Below are 21,295 nucleotides of genomic sequence, written 5' to 3' on the forward strand. Positions count from 1 at the left end.
TTTGTGACCTGGCCGCCTCCCGCTTCCATTCCTCCTCGTAGCCCTTTCCCTGCCCGCGTCTCCCTTCGGGGCCCTTCCGCCTGCGCCCCCCTTCGCAACACCCACCCTCCATCTCTGCCTCTCTGGGACGCCCCTTGGAACCCAGCGGGGCTTACTTCTGAGGAGGCGCCTTGTTTATGAACAGCCTCCCCTGTTTCCCTGCTCCCCAAGCTCTCTAGTCTTCCTCCCTAGTCTCCTCCTCCTCCTCCCAAGTTCTGCTGTTGCCCCAAAGCTGCCGCCCTTCACTTCGCCGGTAGTTCCGACGGGGGACTCCGCGCCTTGTTTCGCAGAAGCGGGCGACGTGGGCTGCGCCTTACGCAAAGCTCGTAACGCAGAGAACGTGTCTAGCGGGCGCCCGGAATTCCGCGGCTCTTGTCAGTCTCCAGCCGGTGTGGCGAAGAGTGACGGGCTTAGGAGCTGGGCTGACAAGGGGTCAAAGCTCCACTCACCCGGGAAACTTTGTGTTTATTCGCTGCCTCTTCGCTTAATCTTCCTCACGGGGTTGTTGTGAGGATAACATGGGGAGGGAAAGGGCCACGGACACCACCTTGAACTCCCTAGAGGAAAGGTGGGCTAGAAATGTAGTAATAATAATCTTGGTGGAGTGAGTGTGTTATGGCTCCCTGAGTCTTTTCTTTTTCTTTTTAACCCTCTGTAGGGTTTCCTCATGTTGCACCTACTGTGCTGTTCTTTGTTGTATTCCCCACTCTATGCATTCAGACAGACAGACAGACAGACTCTTCTTCTGCAGGACTGCTTTCCAACCGAATACCTGTTATTTATTCTCCAGAGGTGCTCCCACCCATGACATGGGGTGAAGTGGCTACCTCAGGCGGCAGAAGTGTAAGAGGCAGCACTCCGCCTGCCCCACCGCTTCTGCCATGCAGAGGGAGGTGTTCCAGCCCTCAACATTGCCACTTGTCTTCCCCCACCCGGGTGGAGACACAGCGCGAGAGGCAATACTTTGAGGAGCGCCCTGGCTCCTGCCAAGTTCAGTCAGAGCCAGGGCATTCCTGCACACTAGTTGTGATCAGCAGTGTTAGAAACTGAGATATGAAAGCTAGGAGCTAAATGGCACCTTAAACTTAGGTTACTGCAGCTAAATATTGTGTTCATTTTTCACATGGTCTAGTCCTTTCCCTGCCCACCCCCCTAATATTCTTAGGAGGTCTTCAGAGAGTAGCTTGAAGTTGGGAGGCAGAAAAAGGTCCTCCTTTCCTTCCACTTGGCAGTTTTAATCTGAAATCTTAGGTGCAGCCCAGAGCTCAGAAACTGCTCACACTAATGAAATTCCCTGTCGCAAAATGTGTCTAGAACAATGGGACTCCCAAGGAGAAAGCCGTGGCAACGCTTTGAGGAGAACCTTGGCTCCCAAGTTCAGTGAGAGCCAGGGCACAGTATTGACAAAAGTGGGGGGGGGGAGGCAGCAATTCCCCTTTCACTGGGCTACCCTTGTTCTTCTCTCTTTTTCCATTTTGGCTTCTGTGATACACTTTTTGCAAACACCTTTGCAAAAATTTTCAGTTAAACAAAATAAAGTGAAAAACCAATAGAAACAAAAGGTGCATTAGAAAATACAAAAATGAGGACCCCCCTCCAATTCTATACATACTTATCTAATACAATGGTAAACATGTTATTTTTCCTGTGTCCCAGAACAGACTAGGGTTGCAGTCCTAACCCCACTTACCTGGAAGTAGGCCCCAGTGATTTTAGTGGGAGTTGCTGATGTGTTGGCATGGTTAGGTTTGCACTGTAGGTGCTGCAAAAAGTTTTTCCAGCACAATGGCAAGGACCCACTTCAACATGGGTTAAAATAGAGTGCTACAAATAAGTCTAATGTACTCTTAATTCAAAGATTATATATGTAGAAATAGCCCTCTGTAATAATAAATTTCAGTTCAGTTAATATAAAATTTATTTTGGAATGGTCTTGGTTACCTCACTTCATGCTAATTGGTCTTATATGTGTAAACAGGAAGTACAATCATCATGAGTGTAGGTATTGTGTATTCATGTTCTTGTTCATACCCCCTGTACCTGGTGCAGTTCTTGGAAGCAGAACTCTATGAGTGGTAAACTATAGTGCCCAGAATTCTCTGAGGGAGAGAACGTGCTTTGAATTTGCGTTAAAACTATAGTGTATACACAGCTGAAGTCTTTGGTATGCTGAAAGAGGAATTAAGAGTTGCTGTAGCTGCACTATTTGTGGTCGGGGAACTAATAGTTGCTTAACTTCAACTATGCAGTTAGCATAGCAGTATGTTTGCAAATGAATATAACAACGAAGTCTTTGTTTATTTGAAATATTGATGTACTGCTGCTCAATAAAATAACACCAAGGTGGTGGTACATAATACAGCAATTCAGAAATGAAAGCTTGAGGCTATAGTCCTATCTGAACTGAGCCCAGAACACAACTCTGTACATGTCTCATTTGCAGGCCTCTCTTGTACATACTTACTTTGAAGTTGGTCCCACCTGGTTGGTAAGCATGTGTAGTTCAGGTGTCATGGCCAACTCTTGGTTTTGCCATTGAGATCTGCAAATCACACACTTGAAGCCATAGTTTCCAGTTCTGGTTTGGATGTGAATTTATCTGGAGCTGTTTCATTCTGGGTTCAGGTGCAGTTTGCGAAATGATCAGTAGAGAGTGGGACAGGGAGAATGTGACTGCTTCTCAATTTCTTGGTGACTTTTGACACCATTAACCATGGTATCCTCCTGGACTGGCACTGTGGGATGAATTTTATGAGCACTGTTTTATAGTGGTTTTGCTCCTACCTGCAGGGTCTTTTCCAGAAAGTATAAATGGAAGATAGTGTTTTGGCCCCATAATGCTTGTGCTATGGTGTACTACGGGGTACCAGTCTTGTCCCCGGTGCTGTTTAACATCTAATGAACGCACCCAGTGCCTTCATATAGGAGTTTGGAAGCAAAGTGTCATCAGTATGCTGATGACATGCTGCTGCAATTTCTTTATAACATCAGAATGGGGAGACACTGTGAATGAACTGGACCATTGTCTGAGTGCAACAGTGGACTGAATGAGGGCCAGTAAGATGAACTTGAACCCTGAGAAGATTGAGGCACTGTTGGCTTGTGTTCCCTTGTATTTCCTGGATGGAGTTGCACTTCCTCTGAAAGAACAGATTTGAAGTTGAAGGAATGAGATAGGTTTTAGGTTATGTTATGCCTTTAAATAGGTTATGTTATATTCTGGATTATGTTATGTTTTATAGATTATGTCTGAATAGGATGAGAATGTTGGAGATACGTGCAAATGTGTATGTGAACCCGGTCTTTGGGTGGGTGTTTGATTTTCGTTGTTGTGTATACTGTGTATATATGGACAATGACAATAAATTTATCTCTTATCTCAAGTTTGGGGTTGCTCATGGATCTGTGTTTGTCGCTAGACACTTAGGTGGCCTCAGTGGCTAGGAGTGCCTTTTAGCAGCTATGCTTGGTTCACAAACTATGACCATTCTTGGACAAGGATAGTTGGGCCACAGTGATTTCTTGAAATGCACTTTATGTGAGGCTACCCTTTTGCTTGGTCTGGAAACTCCAGCTGGGGCAAAACTGCTGCTAGATGGTTGATGGGGACAGACTATCTCTAGCACATAACTCCAGTGTTCAAACACTTGCACTGCTACCGATGCACTACTGGGCCAGGTTCAAGGTTCTTGTATTAATGTACAAGCCTTAACAACTTGGGCCCAGGAAACCTCAAGGACTGCCTGATCCCTGAGGTTTGCAGTGGAGTCACTGTTAATGTTCCACCATGGTTTGTATCTACCAGGAACTGTGCATTCAGTATTGTGGGACCAATTTAATGGAACATCCCAGTTGAGATCAGACAGGCCCCCTCCTTCTTGAATTTACAGTGCTTGCTGAACACATTATTATTATTCCAGCTAGCATTTTACCTGCCTTGGACATCTTGACTACCTCTGGTTACTGCAAAAGATGGGAGAAGAGGGAGCATCTGAGCCTTAAGCATATTTTAAAGATTCAAACTGGGGTGATCAAGCTACGTGTAGTAGGGCCACCTGTATTCAAAGCGTACAGTTCCATCAAAAAAACTTGATATTTTTGTCAGAGAAGAACCTGTAAGTGGCTAAAATTCTGAGTGTAGGTGTTGAAATCCCAGTTTAGGATTTTTGCTCAGCTTTGAAGTTCCCTAAAGAGAAGACAGACATAAGAGTGTGGTGCAAAAGAGTGTGGTCCTGAAAACAAGTCCCTTTGAATGTACTGAAAGTGCAATTGTATCACTTACACAACATTTAGATATATAATATGGGTCCACTGCGTTCTAGTGTATTTCTTCCCCAGTGAGAGAATCTTTGTTCTTTCACTACACTCGGTTCTGCATAATTCTTCCTCAGGTTGGGGTGGCAAGGCAAGGAGAGTTAAGTTCTGCAAAAGCAATGTCTTTGATCAACTAACTGGGTGAATTGTATATAGTATTTATTTATGTATTTAATTTTCATGCCCTTCATCCAAGGATCACAGGGTAGTTGACAATATAAAAACACAACAACACATAACATAATAACAAACAAAAGAATAGTAATGATATGGCACTATTTATTCAACTTCCAGTGTCTCCAGTGCTAAGTTCAGGCTGCCTTTCCATTAGTTTTGGTATTCTAAGCTGTTGTTGTTGTTTAGTCGTTTAATCGTGTCCGACTCTTCGTGACCCCATGGACCAGAGCACGCCAGGCACCTCTGTCCTCCACTACCTCCCGCAGTTTGGTCAAACTCATGCTGGTAACCTCGAAAACACTATCCAACCATCTCGTCCTCTGTCGCCCCCTTCTCCTTGTGCCCTCCATCTTTCCCAGCTTCAGTGTCTTCTCCAGGGAGTCTTCTCTTCTCATGAGGTGGCCAAAGTACTGGAGCCTCAGCTTCATGATCTGTCCTTCCAGTGAGCACTCAGGGCTGATTTCCTTAAGAATGGATGCGTTTGATCTTCTTGCAGTCCATGGGACTCTCAAGAGTCTCCTCCAGCAACATAATTCAAAAGCATCAATTCTTCGGCGATCAGCCTTCTTTATGGTCCAGCTCTCACTTCCATACATCACTACTGGGAAAACCATGGCTTTAACTATACGGACCTTTGTTGTCAAGGTGACGTCTCTACTTCTCAAGATGCTATCTAGGCCTGTCATTGCCCTTCTCCCAAGAAGCAGGCATCTTTTAATTTCGTGGCTGCTGTCACCATCTGCAGTGATCATGGAGCCCAAGAAAGTAAAATCTCTCACTGCCTCCATTTCTTCCCCTTCTATTTGCCAGGAGGTGATGGGACCAGTGGCCATGATCTTCGTTTTTTTGATGTTGAGCTTCAGACCATATTTTGCGCTCTCCTCTTTCACCCTCATTAAAAGGTTCTTTAATTCCTCCTCACTTTCTGCCATCAAGGTTGTGTCATCTGCATATCTGAGGTTGTTGATATTTCTTCCAGCAATCTTAATTCCAGCTTGGGATTCATCCAGCCCAGCCTTTCGCATGATGTATTCTGCATATAAATTAAATAAGCAGGGAGACAAAATACAGCCTTGTCGTACTCCTTTCCCAATTTTGAACCAATCAGTTGTTCCATATCCAGTTCTAACTGTAGCTTCTTGTCCCACATAGAGATTTCTCAGGAGACAGATGAGGTGATCAGGCACTCCCATTTCTTTAAGAACTTGCCATAGTTCTTAAACTAAGCTGACTGGGTTTTAATTATCTGCTATTCCACTTCTGGTTTTTGGCTTTGTTTTAATTGTTTTGTATTTTGAATGTTAACCACCTTGATCACTCCTTGTTAAGCAGGAAGCTGGGATGTAAACATATGCAGAAGCATGTGTGGTGTTGCAATCCTATTTTCATTAATTGCCTATATCATCTGAACGGAGAATTTCCATTTAAAATAAAATTTCAGCCTATTTGATTGAAAGGCATACCCTGGAAATCTGACCTTGTGGCATTTAATTAGGCATGTTTTCCTATATTCTTTCATGGTAAGGGATTTTGGTGTGTATTACTAAAAAGTAGACCCACTTAATCATTGATCGACATGCTAGTTTCTGAGTGTAGAATATATTGTCACAATGTTGTCGACCTTTACTTTGATAGAAAGTTAGAAATTCTGTGTCCAGGGCAGCTGTCTACCAACTCCACCTGGTACGCAGGCTAAGACCCTACCTGCCCGCAGACTGTCTTGCCAGAGTGGTGCATGCTCTAGTTATCTCCCACTTGGACTACTGCAACGCGCTCTACGTGGGGCTACCTTTGAAGGTGACCCGGAAACTGCAATTAATCCAGAATGCGGCAGCTAGACTGGTGACTGGGAGTGGCCGCCGGGACCACATAACACCGGTTCTGAGAGATCTGCATTGGCTCCCAGTACGTTTCTGAGCACAATTCAAAGTGTTGGTGCTGACCTTTAAAGCCCTAAACGGCCTCGGTCCTGTATACCTGAAGGAGCGTCTCCACCCCCATCATTCAGCCCGGATACTGAGATCCAGCACCGAGGGCCTTCTGGCGGTTCCCTCATTGCGAGAAGTAAGGTTACAGGGAACCAGACAGAGGGCCTTCTCGGTAGTGGCGCCTGCCCTGTGGAACGCCCTCCCAAAAGGAAAGCTATTTGTCTGGAGTTTTGCTCTTCATAAGTAATGTGTATATACTGGAGCTGCTGTACTAGGGCAGTTGTACCATGGGACTTGGTTTTCCTGGCTGTTAACAATACATCTGCACTAAAAATGTGAATGCAGGCATTTCAATAATACTGTTCAGATGCTTTCATACTTAAAAAAAAATCTTGCCTTTCTACACCCACGTGTTTATTTTTCAATGAAATATATTGGCTCTTGTCATTTTAACCGTGTCTCTGTGTGTGCAGGTCACATCTGCTTGCTACTAAAATGAGCTAAACTGAATGAGTATTAGTTAAAGCAAAATGGCCCTTTATAATATATAAGCAGTTCAGGTTTGGGGGTAAGTTGGACTGCATCCTAATTTAACTAGCAAATTGGATGTCTCCTACAGTTTGAACGCTATGACATCTGGTATAGTCAGCTGATCTTGACATAAATCTCAATGAAAGTTAAATACTTCTCTGCAATAAAATAACAGGATGTAGTTTTAATTTTGCATGTAGAGTGGCTGGCATGCTTGCACTATAATTGAAAACAGAAGTTATGTTGTAAATATACTGTTATGAAGCATGCAAGAAACTCTGAAAAATGACAGTCTTTCTAAAATGTTGCTTAGCAGCATATCATTTAATTTCCATTTTATATATAGTGCACTGACAACCTTATATGTACCTTTTCCCCTCCATTTTTGTTCAGCTGTGGGAATACTGTATATTGTGCTTGATCAGTTGGTGGTGGTTGTTTGTATGCAGAGATCATACAAAATGTACTGCTTTTAGCATATTGAGAACCTCAGTTTTCTCTGTAAAACTGAGTTCTTAAGGTTGTGGTGTTGGATTGAAGCAATGCTTGTGAAAACAAAGCGTAAGCGGAAAGGCTAAGAAGCCATTTTTGGAAGTAAGAAGTGGGATGTCAGTGCCCTGCATAACCCTCTGTCCTTCATGACAACACAATCAGGCATCAATCCTGTACCTGCATACCTGAGTGAGAGTAAACTTCATAGGACCCAACGTGGCTTAACTTCTTCTGAGTTGACATACGGTTGCTCTAGCTAGTACTGTACAATAAATTGCAAAACAAGTAAATAGATGCATGCTGATATCTGCATAGCTATAACAGGGTGTGGAATTCAGATTCTCTTAGTGCATACATTTAAGTGCAGGGCACATGGAGACTCTTCTATACATGATTTCTGTATGAAGTAAATAAGGAGCAACAGCATACAGAAAAGTTGTGCAATCCAAGATCCCTAAATACTTTCTCACAAAGTTTAGAAACATGTTAACAAAATCAGGACTGAGAGAACTAGATTTTCACATTTAAAAACAAAGTTCATTCGGTACACTGTGTAGTGGAGAGAGATACTCTGTTTTGCTAGATCAAGGGTTTTTTATGGTGCTAAGCTAAAATCCTTCCTTGTTCACTCTCCTTCACTTCCTTTTTGGAGTGAATCACCATTAAAATTCTTGGTTTCTTGTAAGGTTGAATTGCAAATATAGTAGTGCTTTTCTTTTAAAGAGAAGAAAACAGCAAGTTTGAACTAGTAGATTATCTTCAGTAAGGAATTGAAGTTCACATTTCTTCTGGCACACTATATATATATATATATATATATATATATATATATATATATATATATATAAAATCTACAATTGGCAGAGATGCTGATCTGGTTGGAGTAGAATTAAAACCAAAACCTCATTTTATACAAGTAACTAGAAAGCTAATAAGGTTTGGTCCTGCTTAGTGATTTATAGACCATCTTAAATCGCTGAATCATTAACTTATTTTTTTTGCCAGTCTTTATATCTTTCATTTGCCATGAAAGTGTCTGCTTAAAAACACTTTATGTTTTTGGAATTCTTGTCACATAGAAAGAGAACCCTGGGCAAACATCCATAAAGGAAATACCTGCAAATGTTGTCTTAGTGAAAGCAACAGTGTAGTGTATGGAAGAGAAGAGTTGTTGGGCCAAGTAGGGTTCACTTGAAATGAAATAGCAGGTGAATACATTGTATTTTCAGCTGTTGTTTAAGAACATGAATTAATATTTGTTGTTTTTGTTTTGCTGTGCCATAAGTATTAGCTCTTCAAGCAAGTGGGTGAAAACTTGTATACTGTGTCAGAAAACTCTCTTACTTGCTCTTTGACTTCGTGCCGCTGAAACCGTAGCTTTGCCATGGTCTTCAACACTTGAAAATGATGTCAAATGTGGGCACTGAAGGTCATGGTAAACTTGGAAATGAAGGGAGGTCCTGAAAGGCCCCCCAAAATTAGGATTGCTATAAAATGGACTCCTTTGAAAGGGCGTTAAAGACTAGAATACTATCTATAAGATAGCCATTAAACACTGTTGATCATGCACTAATATTTCCCTGGTTTTGCTTCTCCTTAGTTTAGAATCAGTGTTAGGAACACATATATATACCTCACCTCTCTCGCCCTGACCTAGCCACTGTGATCCACACGACGGTCACCTTCAGACTTGATTATTGTAACTCACTCTATGTGGGGCTGCCCTTGAGACTGACCCAGAAACTCCAGAGGGTTCAGAATGCCGCGGCGAGACTCCTTACGGGGTCCTCACCATGGGATCACATTCACCCGGTGCTATACCAGCTGCACTGGCTCCCGGTGGAGTACAGGATCAGGTTTAAGGTGCTGGTTTAAAGCCCTATACGGCCTAGGACCCTTGTACCTACAGGACCGCCTCTCCTGCTTTGTCCCACAGAGGACCTTACGGTCTTCAAACAAAAACATCTTGGTGGTCCCGGGCCACAGGGAGGTTAGGCTGGCCTCAACCAGAGCCAGGGCTTTTTCGGCTGTGGCCCCGATCTGGTGGAACGCTCTGTCGCAAGAGACTATGGCCCTGTGGGACTTGACATCTTTCTGCAGGGCCTGCAACACAGAACTGTTCCACCAGGCCTTTGGCCAAGGCACAGTCTGACCTCCTCCTCTGGTAATCCTCACAGAACTCTAGCCCAATGGTTGCCATTAATTTGATTTTGAATTGATTTTAAAATGAATTGATTTTAGAATGCTGTGTTACTTTTATTGTTGTTAGCCGCTCTGAGCCTGGCTTCGGCTGGGGAGGGTGGGGTATAAATAATAATAATAATAATTATTATTATTATTGTATGCCAGTCGCCAAATGGCACCTTGTAGGTTACAGTCACCACAATGGGATGTCTAGGTACCATTCCCCGCAATGCAGTTTTGTTGTTGTTGTTTTTATAGTTGTTTTCATTTGCTTTATATTTTAAAGGGAAAAAATTCAAAGTTGCTTACAACACATTAAAACATCAAATAAAACAATCCAGAATCAAATAAATAATAATCAAATAAATTCAAGCTTCATTCAAGGAAACTTTCACATCCTTCTCCAGGTGACATTTTGCTTTCCCCATATTTATTTACCTACTTAATTTAGTATAGCTGCCCCATAGCAGAAGTACTCTAGGAAGTAGACTAGGACCTGGGAGGCCAGGGTTCAAATCCCACTTAGTCATGAATCTCACTGGGTGACCTTGGGCCAGTCACAGGCTCTTAACGTAGCTCACAGGGTTGTTGTAGGGATTAACTGAGCAGGGGAGTGAACCATGTACTCCTTGGAGAAAAAGGTGGGATATAAATGCAGTAAATAAGCTCTTCTGCTTACTTGCTTAAGAAAGTTGGAGGGACCAGCCAGATGGAGATGGCAGTCACCAACCTGGAATACAGAGATCACCATGTGGTCACAATTGGGCCTGCGCCAGTTGCAAAATGCGCTTGGCTAATTTCTAACACTGTTTAGAATGGGTACCGTGCGTTACCCTAGCAATAATCACAAATGCCTATATTGAATCTTGTACTGCTAGAAATCCAGTTAATAATATCCACTTACCCAAATACATTTTATACACTATAGTGATCTTCTAAGTGAGAGATGAATTGTGCGTAAGGCAATATTCAGAACTTTGGGTTGAGTCCATAAATTTGTTCTGGTTATGCAAGGACTTGTGCTTTTTAGAAAAACATTCTGTCTTCCTGTGTGTTCCCCAAATCTGTTTTGGGAGGGAAATCTTGAAGGTACACGGGGGCAGGAGAAGGGGGGGAAGTTCTGTTGCATAAGCAAAAGTCATTGTGTGAATACAGCAACTTTGCTGGATACAACCCTTTCTCTTGGGTTACATACTTGAACTATTCAGCAGCTGCCAGCCCTGAATATTCTAAGCCAAGTAGTAGGTCTTGAAATTTTCTAGTACATAGTCCTGACATAAAGCTGTAAAACAAATAGATTCATTTTTAGCAATGTATGTATATATCATGAAAAGTTCATCTAGGTCCTGGGTGTTTTGCCCTGCCCGTTGCTAGACTGCAGCATCTGATGTAATGTAGTTCTCCCACCCCTGATGTAGAGGGAAATGTCCAAGTAGCCATTCTTTGCTAAAGTCAGTGACAGGGTAGATAAGTGTATTGCTGTCCTCCTGCTTTTGTAAGTACAATTTCATACCAACACTTTCCAAAGATGAATTTATGGAAGAACTAAAAGAGGAGTTAGAGGATGAGTGAGTTGGCATTTGAAGGGGAAATTAATGTTGAATATCCAGTTTCAGCAGTGTGTTCACTCTGGTTAGTGGAATTCCTTCCTCAATATGTTTGAAAGCTTAATTGGAAAAAGGAAGTCTGAGCTATTCTGTGTTTCAAAGATCAACAAGATGTCTTTTGTAGCATATGTGCTACAAATTCTGATGCTACCAGATGGCTGGAAGAACACTCGTTGAAGGCAAGTCAGCAGTTGCCAAGTGCTTGTGGGGCTGGGGTGTGGGTGGATTTGGTGGTGTTCTTGTGTTTGTAGTAAGGAGAATGTAAGGATATTGAAATAAGATGGTGGAGGGGTGATGTCTTTCTATCTGGGTGCTTACCTGGGTGGGAAAACAGGGCCTAGGTGGGAGGGGAGGGGCATTGTGGTGTAGTATGGCTAAGATGTCTTGATAGACACAAGTTTATAGTTAGATCCTCTGAATGCATTGCAAATGGATTGAGGAGACCCTGAATTACAGTATTCAGGAAGGTGGTATTGCAGCAAAGGTCTTGTGCTTGGCCTTGCAGTTTAAATAGTGACAGTGTAAACTGTACAAGAATTTTTGGAACAGCTGAGGTCTAAAGAGAAAACATATATTAAGAGACAGCTTTGTTACACCACATACTTGGTGTTTGGAGGGCGCTTGAAGTTTAACTCATCCTTGTGTAAGAAATAAAGAAACTTACCAGTCTTAATTCCAAGAATTTTATTTTAGGTATATAATATTTCTTTACCTGTGACTTCCAGAAAAATCTTATATTGCTTTACGAACAATTCTATTCATTGTAAGAGAAATCTGATTGTCTTGTTGCCCAGTTTGACTTTTATCATAAAATGGGTCTCTTGCCAGTGAAAGCAGAAGACCTTCCAAGCTTTCGCCATTATACAGAAAATGTAATTTGCATCTGTTGTTCAGATGTTAAACTGCATAGGAGAGACTGGATGGAGAGACTGCTTTGGAATTTTAGAGTGGTGAAGGCACAGGATGTGAACCAGCATATGTTTCCTATTCAAGAGTAACAATAGGTTTGGCTTAGTAATGTTTTGCTAACAAAATGATGACATTGCTATAGTTGAACGAAGATGTGAGATTATTAATTGCTCTGTTGGGGAAAAGACGGAGTACTGAACATTGACTTAATCGATCAACTTCCACAGTGGTTTAAGCAAAACTATTTTCCCTTCCTGGTATTTGTGGATATCTGTTAATGTATTAATCCTGAGCAACACTTAACAAATTTGAGTGGATTTTGGAAGAGCAGCGTCAGATTATTATAGAATGTACTGCCTAATTACTGCACAAATTCAACCTAATGTTCCAAGTGGACTTAAGGGGTTGTTTTGTGTTACAAGCAGAAAGCGAATTCTGAGAGTTGCACAAGTACAGCATGACTTATTTAAAAAACAGAAGGGGACAAATGCACACCCACTCAGGCTTTTGGTCTTGGGTCAGTTGTTCACCTACTAACTGGCTGTTCACAGCAATGATCAATGGATGATCTTCTTCTCTCTAACCCCCTGCCCCTACTGTGTCTTTGTTCCTGAAACATCTTAATATGTTTTAGAAAATAATTGTGCTAAAAATAATTGTGCTAAAAAGAAAATAATTGTGCTACAAAGAATTCCTCTTTAAAGCTGGCACCTTTTATTTTTTAAACGACAATCCATTTGTGCAGCATTCTTCTTAGGCGATCACTCGTAGCCGAGTAAGATTGTCTTCCATGAACACGGTCTTAACAGTGAACCTGTAAGTGACTGTGGAGGCCAATTCTGGATCCATACAGTGGAGACATAGGTTTACAGGCGAGAGTTGATCATGGTGAGGGTTTGACAAGCATGCCTTCCTCTTAGCACGTTTCTCCATTTCATCCTGAGTTTGAGCGTCTTCAAAGTCTATGACACCTTTGCTAAAGGCTGTTCTCCAATTGGCCAGTGTTTCCCAATTGTCAGTGTTTATACTACATTTTTTAAGATTTGCCTTGAGAGAGCCTTTAAACCTCTTTTGTTGACCAACGTTACGCTTTCCATTTTTAAGTTCAGAATAGAGTAGTTGCTTTGGAAGATGATAATCAGGCATCCAAACAACATGACCAGTCCAATGAAGTTGATGTTGAGGAATCATTGCTTCGACACTGGTGATCATTGCTTCTTCTAGTATACGTACTGGCATTGGTTCGCCTGTCTTCCCAAGTGATATGTAAAATTTTTCGGTGATACTGTTGGTGGAATCTTTCGAGGAGTTAGATATGCGTATGTTGCTGCCAGCTGGTCGAAGTTGCTGTGTAAGCTTGTTCTGCTGTAGAACCAGTTTCTTCTGGGGAATTTCTGTCAATGTGCTGAGTAGAGTCACTGTTTTCTGGAAATGCAATTTCCCTCTAAGCTCTTGAGTACAGTTAAGAATGTTAGTAACTGTGGTGTTACTATTTATTTATTTCATTTATCATTTCATTTCATTTATGTCTTTCCTTTCTCCCAGTGCAGCAACCAAGGCAGATCGCAACATGAATTAAAAACAGATACAGCTAAAACTCACATGTTATAAATATTTTAAAAACCCAAAATAAATTGCCATATTAAAAACAGCACTGAATAAAAGCAGCTGAAAACTATTTCAGTTTCTATCCCACCTTTTTGTATCTTCACCCACCCAAAATGTAATAAAATATCAAGATAAAGTGGCACCAGCAAAAAGAGTAGCAGCAACTTGTACAGCAATTCTAATCTGCTGTAGACCCGCCGGGTGGGGAATATGTGCCAAAAATACCGAATTTTGAATGTGTTTCAGGTAATCCAAATTTGCATTTCAGTGATCTTAGAAAATGATAGAATTATGCCACAGAATGGACCTTACCTCCCAGTTTAAACATGTTTGGAGCTATGTCAGATCTAGGACTAGTTCAACCCAATCAATTTAGATTATATAAAATTTTAAAATTTAAGGCACAGCTGTCTTTTTAAATAGTCATTTTAAAGCTGTAATCCTAAACCCCACTGAACACCATGAGACTTGTTTTTGAGTAAATGCATATAGGATTGTTCTGCATATAAGGAATATCATGGCAATATAGAATCATTTACTGTAATTTCTGTCTGAATTTCTTTGACCAAAACTGCTTTGAAGTTTGGAAGCTGCAATACTTGATCCTTCAACCTTGGGTCCTGTGGTGCTGTTGCATTTGCAAACTCAAATATTCCACAGCCAATTTAGCCAGTGATCAGGGTTACTGGAGGCTCTAGTCCAACAATATCTAAGGACCTGAGGTTGAAGATTGCTGATCTCCTTCATTCGTTTGCTTCATTGATAGGTAACATTGTGTTAAGAGTATTCAGCTTATTTTAAAGCACATTAACCGATCTTGTCTCAAATGCGATGTGTAAAATAAGGGAGGAAAATAGAGGGGACGTAGGGGGGAGTCAGCTTTTAAATATGTATTAATTTGGTGACAAATTGTTAACAATTATGGAGGGGGGGATCGCAAATGCAGTGTGTATACAGTGCTGTGAAATTGGCTAGCTGTTGATATGACCTGAAGTTATGTGCCATTTGTTTTTCCACTCTGAAACATTATATAAACCGAACACTTGCAGGCTTTGGGACTGGCAGCATTCCACATGTGTAACAATAATTGTGAATCACAAAATCCCACTGACTGAAGCCAGGACTGATGCTCCCATTCCACAAATTCTGCTATGTAAGAGTTGAAAAAACACGTACAAACTAGGTCAAACAGCAAGCTTGTGTGTCTCGATGAATGACACGCCTATTTTACTTGAATTCCATGCCAGACCAATGAATAATCAAATCTAAGGTTTGCATTCAAAGACACCATGATAACCACATGCTTCAGAACACACAGCCAAACCTTAAATGTAACTGCAGCAAATTCCAGAGTCTGTTTTAGCAAAAATAGTCTTACGAGTCTTCAAAATGCCACCAGTGTACTGTGACATGAAGTTTCATGGACAAGAAGATGCATCTGAAAAAGTAGGTTTCATGCCTATAAAAGTTTGTGCCTCAGTACATTGGTGAGCCTGCTGTAGGATATTTTTATAGATCTAGTGGTTTCCTATGAATGCGAATCTCTAGCCACATAAGACTTTGTAATGTATTGTATATTGCTCTTCTATGCAATAATGGATAGTCTCTGTTTCGGAACGCTTACCTAATGCCATTCTTGAAGTCTAATCTTTGATATTGACAGAAAAAGCTAATGTATTCCCTGTTTAATTACAATCTTTAAAATCGAGCAGTATTTTAAAAACTTTTTCTCTCTCTTCCCTCCGACAAAGCTGTCAAGTGCAAATCCTGTGTACGAGAAGTTCTATCGACAGGTAAGTGTGGCTGGCTTCCTGGGCTTATACAGTACTTGCTTTTAAAATATCTCCTCCCTGGGTAGTTATGGATGGACATACTAAAGAGGAGAATAAAACAGATAATTTCTTCTTGCCTTTAGGCAATAGAATGAAGTAAATATTTTGGGTGTAAAGTTAATTCTTAGGATATTTCAGTAGCTTTGCAGTACAATGGACTGTTTATGAGATTCATATTTATACAAACAATCACTTGTACCAGTACAAATCAGCAATTATTGCAAAAGCTAATTGCTCTAGGCCCCACCAACCTCTCGTACCAGACAGTAATGGATTTATACCATTACAAGAAGAATATACTGTGGCTCATTATGTCTCCTTGTTGAAGCAACCAAGCATATCTTCAGTAAAAATTCTGTCCAGTAGCTTCTTAGGCCATGTCTTTGAATGCATAGTTCAGCTTAACTGACTATGCTTTAAGCCTATCAGTCTGGACAGCTCTCAAAGTTTAATGTAGTTCCAATATTTGTAAGTATCAGAAAAGAAAGGCCTGGTTGGAAACTGAAAGCAAAAAATAAATAGATTAAAACCCTTAATATATACATAACAAGACAGCTGCAAATATAGAGAATATATTCCCTTCTGCATGATGAATATATACCTCTCATCAGTCCTGCATTTCTTTATGTTTAGATGAAATTAATTAATGATAACAAAAAAAAGACCTGCCTTGGGTACTGTGATGCCCACAAGAGGGCAAATATCTCTGTTCTGATTACCCAAAAGTTTCAATGGCCTGCATTGCCACAAGACTAGCATTGCATCTAAATTACTGTTTGTTTTGGCAGTCCTAGCCATTAGGTCTGTACCATCGAGCTTGGGTAGAATGGAAGTTCCCTTTTGCAGTGTTACAGAGCTAAATGAGGACTGTTTATGGATTATGGATTCCCAGTCTTTTTTAGATGCAGAGATATTTAACGTCTAACTTTAGTACCTATTAGTTAGCAAATATTCATTACATTGATGCAGAATATAGAGACAATTAGTAGTAGTTAATAGGAACTTTTATTTCAAATCAAAGTAGAAGTAAGTTCATAATAGAATAATATTGTAAGAATTGCATGGCTTCTCTCTAGCACAGTCTGGATAACTGAATGCTTCTATTAAAAAATGCAACATTTGAATGAACAAAACACACACTAAGCACGCTGAAAGAAATTATAAACAAAGAGAAGAGGAGCTTCCGGCCGGCAGCTGTAGGGATCTTGCAGAAGGCAGGAAAGGGGATTAAATGGACCATGGTTGTTTTGAGGTACCCAGTGTGAATGTTGTTGCACTACAACTCCCATTGGTTCCAGCCAGCATGGCCAATGGTCAGGGATTCTGGGAGTTGTAGTCCACAACATATGGAGGGCACCATAGTGGCTACCACAGTGTAGAAAAATGTACAAGTCACAGACTGGAATGAAGCAAAGCAACGCTCTAGTATTATACAGTTGAAACAAACTAAGATAAACATTGGATAGCTTCTCTAGTCACAGTGTATCTGCTCTTCCTCCTGGCAAGGAAAATGTAGTGCTGTGCTATCAGCTGCTAGCTGTCTGACGTTGTCAGTCTTTTTGACCTTAACAATTGAAATTAGCGAGAAGCCTCGCAAGTATTTCCAGGAAAACATTGCCAGTTCTGTACCTTCCATCGTTGTCCCTTGCTCTTCTAGGGTAAAGGTGGAGTTGGGGAAAGGCCCTCACAATACTTTAGTTTGTTTCCCAGTATACAGTGCCTGGTGTATCTGTAGCTTCTAAGTACTCATTAGTTTTAAAAAGATCATCTGGCTACAGTATTTGGCCACTGTATCATTTTGTAGTTGCATATAAATGAATAATTTTGCAGCGGTAATAAATGTAAGGTAAAGGTAAAGGGACCCCTGACCATTAGGTCCAGTTGTGACCGACTCTTGGGTTGCGACGCTTATCTCGCTTTATTGGCCAAGGGAGCCGGCGTACGGCTTCCGGGTCATGTGGACAGCATGACTAAGCTGCTTCTGGCGAACCAGAGCAGCGCATGGAAACGCCGTTTACCTTCCCGCCGGAGCGGTACCTATTTATCTGCTTGCACTTTGACGTGCTTTCGAACTGCTAGGTTGGCAGGAGCAGGGACTGAGCAATGGGAGCTCACCCCATCACGGGGATTCGAACCGCCGACCTTTTGATTGCAAGTCCTAGGCTCTGTGGTTTAACCCACAGCGCCTTAATAGTAGTTCAGCAAGTCGTCCAAGTAAGTCAGCAACAAAACTTTTTGAAAGATATTTAGTGTGCAAATTGCTACATAACAAATCTTCAATATGCCTTCTTTTTGCAGGTTGATCCTAGTAACTCTGGGCGGGTGTTGGCTTCCGATGCAGCTGTCTTCCTTAAAAAATCAGGACTGACAGACTTGATACTTGGGAAGGTATTAACTGTGAATCAAATATGGGGGTTGGGGGGGGGGAGATACCATCCTGTCTTGGTTTTGACAATAAAGAAAATATTGCTTCCAATCCTTAAGCCTTTCTATCTCTCCAGGAGAAGGCTTCTTGGTGCGTACAATTGTAGGCCTGAATGAAACAAAAATTGGGTGTTTTGTGGACCGCTCAGTAGTCACAATCCAGCTCATAGTCATACACCGAAGCCAATTTAAATAGGCTTTGTCTTGCTTATCTCTCTGGTGCATGGTGGCCTCTACATTTACTTTCTCTAAGGACTGACCCAGTCGCAGCTTGGAATATTTTTCAAAATAGAACACTTCAGAATGCTTGAATATGCACTGGTTAGAGATAGAAAAACGTACTTCCCTATAATGTATGAAATTGCCTGCAAATTAGAGAAGAATAACTTAGAGCACTGAAATGCATGGGTGAAAAGTGACTGCACATATTTTGTGTATGGATGTTTTGTTTTGACGTTTTTATACGCCCTTCAGTTTGTTGAGCTATTAACTTTGTTAGAGCTCTGTTTCCCCTTTTGCCAAAACTAAAGCCTCAACATTAAACGGAAATACATACTATTGCCCAAGGTGTCGGGTACAGAATAAATAATGCACTGTTAAGATAATGTGGTTAAACTTTTGGGGTTATTATTTAAAACTGTTGCTCATTCAAGTGGGGAAAGATATTTCTGGGAGTACTTCAAATGCTTCTTTCATCTAACTGTTTAGGTTTGGGACCTTGCTGATACAGATGGCAAAGGAATCTTAAACAAACAGGTAAAAATATGATATATTTTTCTTCAAATGAATATGGTGAAAGGATAACAAGAGTAAAAAAGCATTTTTATAACAGTTTATAGCAGGTTAGATTCTGTCAGAGACACCTGTATCTTCATAACACACGGAGACACAACTGGATCATTATTGAAATGGGCTTACAAATTATGGTGGATGAAAAATATTTTCTTGAGCAGGAATCAGTTACTTGGTGCAGAAACTCAGTTACAACACTTCTAGCTGAAGGAAAACAGTGGAACTCAGTTAAGGATGATATACATCCTTAGAAGATCAAGCATGTGTTAGAGGACTGCGTGCTATTTCTTCCCAATTCCCAACAGCCTTAAGCCTTGAGTAAGGTAAATATAAGCCAGAGTTCCCTTATCACAAGGGTTCGTTCTGAAGCATTTAACCATGGTAGAGGCCAACAGAGAAGGGTGAGAATAATTTGTGTAAGGAGAGGGGCTGGGGGATTAGAATGTGCAATTCTGAGGCCTGCTCCTTACCATTAAATGTTACCCATTGCTTAATCACAGTTAAATCTGCTTTGCCCATTATGTTAATTTGTAATGCTAACACCAAAGTGTTGCTTAAAGGTAAAGGGACCCCTAACCATTAGGTCCAGTCGTGACCGACTCTGGGATTGTGGCACTTGTCTCACTTTATTGGCCGAGGGAGCTGGCGTACAGCTTCTGGGTCATGTGGCCAGCATGACTAAGCTGCTTCTGGTGAACCAGAGTAGTGCATGGAAACGCTGTTTACCTTCCCGCTGGAGTGGTCCCTATTTATCTACTTGCACTTTGACGTGCTTTCAAACTGCTAGGTTGGCAGGAGCAGGGACTAAGTGACGAGAGCTCACCCCGTCTCTGGGATTCGAACCACCGACCTTCTGATTGGCAAGTCCTAGGCTCTGTGGTTTAACCCACAGTGCCATCCGCATCCCTAAAGTGTTGCTTAAGTGCATCCAAAATATTTTGCTGTTCTGTATGTCCAGTGGGTGCCTTTCCCCACTTGCAGACTTTTGCACCATGTTGCACTCTGCTTCTGAATTTTCCCTGCAACTTGGGAGCAGCTGGTTGGGTAACATAGTGAGCTTCTTTTAGGAAGTGGATGAACAGCTCAAGCTTCCCCACACAAGCCATGGATCTAGCCCTTGATTACTGTCTTATACAGCACAGAATACTTAGATTGCAGAGTAAACAGCATAACATTGTGGATCATGCAGGATTTTTAACACAAAAGAGAAAAGCTAGGCCAGTGAATGATGTGTTGCACATTAGAGGAAAGTTTTTAAGAAGCAACGCTTACTCTCCCAGCTTAACCTTTTGGAAATGTGAAGGATTTATAATAAGATTAGAACGCAGAAGAATGTGTAAACAAATGTAATGTCTTTTAAATTACATCACCGCTGTGTGTGCTCTCCCTTCTTCTAATGCTGAATATTGATGCATTTTAAGAACTGTTTAGGAAACCATATCAAGCTGCTTTGAGGTACCTAAACTTTTAGCATGCCTCTAGTAGCCACGTCAAGATTTGCAATGGAAGAAAGAGTACCCCGAAGGTTAAAAGAGGTTGTTTTTGCTTTTTTACTTGAAATGCGGTGTGTGTGTTTTGATACATTTTTTTGGACAAAACAGTTCTATGTTAATTTAATTCTCTTTCCTTTTTAGGAGTTTTTTGTGGCTTTACGACTTGTTGCCTGTGCACAGAATGGATTGGACGTTTCACTGAGCAGTCTTAACTTGCCTGTTCCTCCACCTAGATTTGTAAGAACTTTTAAAAACGTCTTGCCTGCAGTATTTGCGTACAATAAAACCTGAACACATTATGCTACGTAGCATGTGCTATCAATATACCATTGAAAAAATTCATCTCATGCAGCATCATACATAGTGCCTTAATTGTTGTCAAGTGTTATAGTCTTATAATACATCTTTAGTCCCCTTTTCTTTTAAAAATATACACAAATGATGCTCAAAATACTGCAAAATGTGCAGTGTTGGTGATAGTAATATTCAGAGTACAGAATTCAAATACCGATGACCTAACAGGTCTTCGGTCCTCACTGGCCGTTGTACCTTGAACTGTGTGAACCATGTTGCCCCACCTCTGCAGCCCTTTGGCTTTGGGGCAGATATAAGTCCTATCCCATATATTCCAGTTCATTCAGCAGCTAAGTCTGGCAATAATTGGAACTGGCCACTCCTTCAGAAAAATAATGTAATTCATTCTGCCCTGTCCAGTTAGTATATCTGAAAGAGCATCTCCACCCACATCACTCAGCCTAGACACTGAGGTCCTCCTCCGAGGGTCTTCTGCTGGTTCCCTCACTGTGAGAAGTGAGGCAGAGGGCCTTCTCGGTACTGGTGAACACCCTCCCTTCAGATGTCAAGGACATAAAGAACTGTACAACTTTTAGAACACAACTGAAGGCAACCCTGTATCGGGAAGTTTTTAATGTTTGATGCTTTATTATGTTTTATATATTCTGTAA

General features: G+C 41.3%; 1 protein-coding gene across 4 annotated transcripts in view; it reads left to right on the forward strand.

Annotated features, from left to right (window-relative positions):
- The window catches only part of EPS15 (epidermal growth factor receptor pathway substrate 15), a 52,211-nt gene that overhangs the window by 443 nt on the left and 30,473 nt on the right, over window positions 1-21,295 (forward strand). For all 4 annotated transcript variants that reach the window (XM_053392472.1, XM_053392470.1, XM_053392471.1 and 1 more), the window contains exons 2-5: window positions 15,541-15,582; window positions 17,920-18,009; window positions 18,754-18,801; window positions 20,472-20,567. In XM_053392472.1, the coding sequence (XP_053248447.1) occupies window positions 15,541-15,582; window positions 17,920-18,009; window positions 18,754-18,801; window positions 20,472-20,567 (276 nt within the window). The remainder of the gene's footprint in view (window positions 1-15,540; window positions 15,583-17,919; window positions 18,010-18,753; window positions 18,802-20,471; window positions 20,568-21,295) is intronic.

This window comes from Podarcis raffonei, chromosome 6, assembly GCF_027172205.1.
Source record: "Podarcis raffonei isolate rPodRaf1 chromosome 6, rPodRaf1.pri, whole genome shotgun sequence".
NCBI lineage: Eukaryota > Metazoa > Chordata > Lepidosauria > Squamata > Lacertidae > Podarcis > Podarcis raffonei.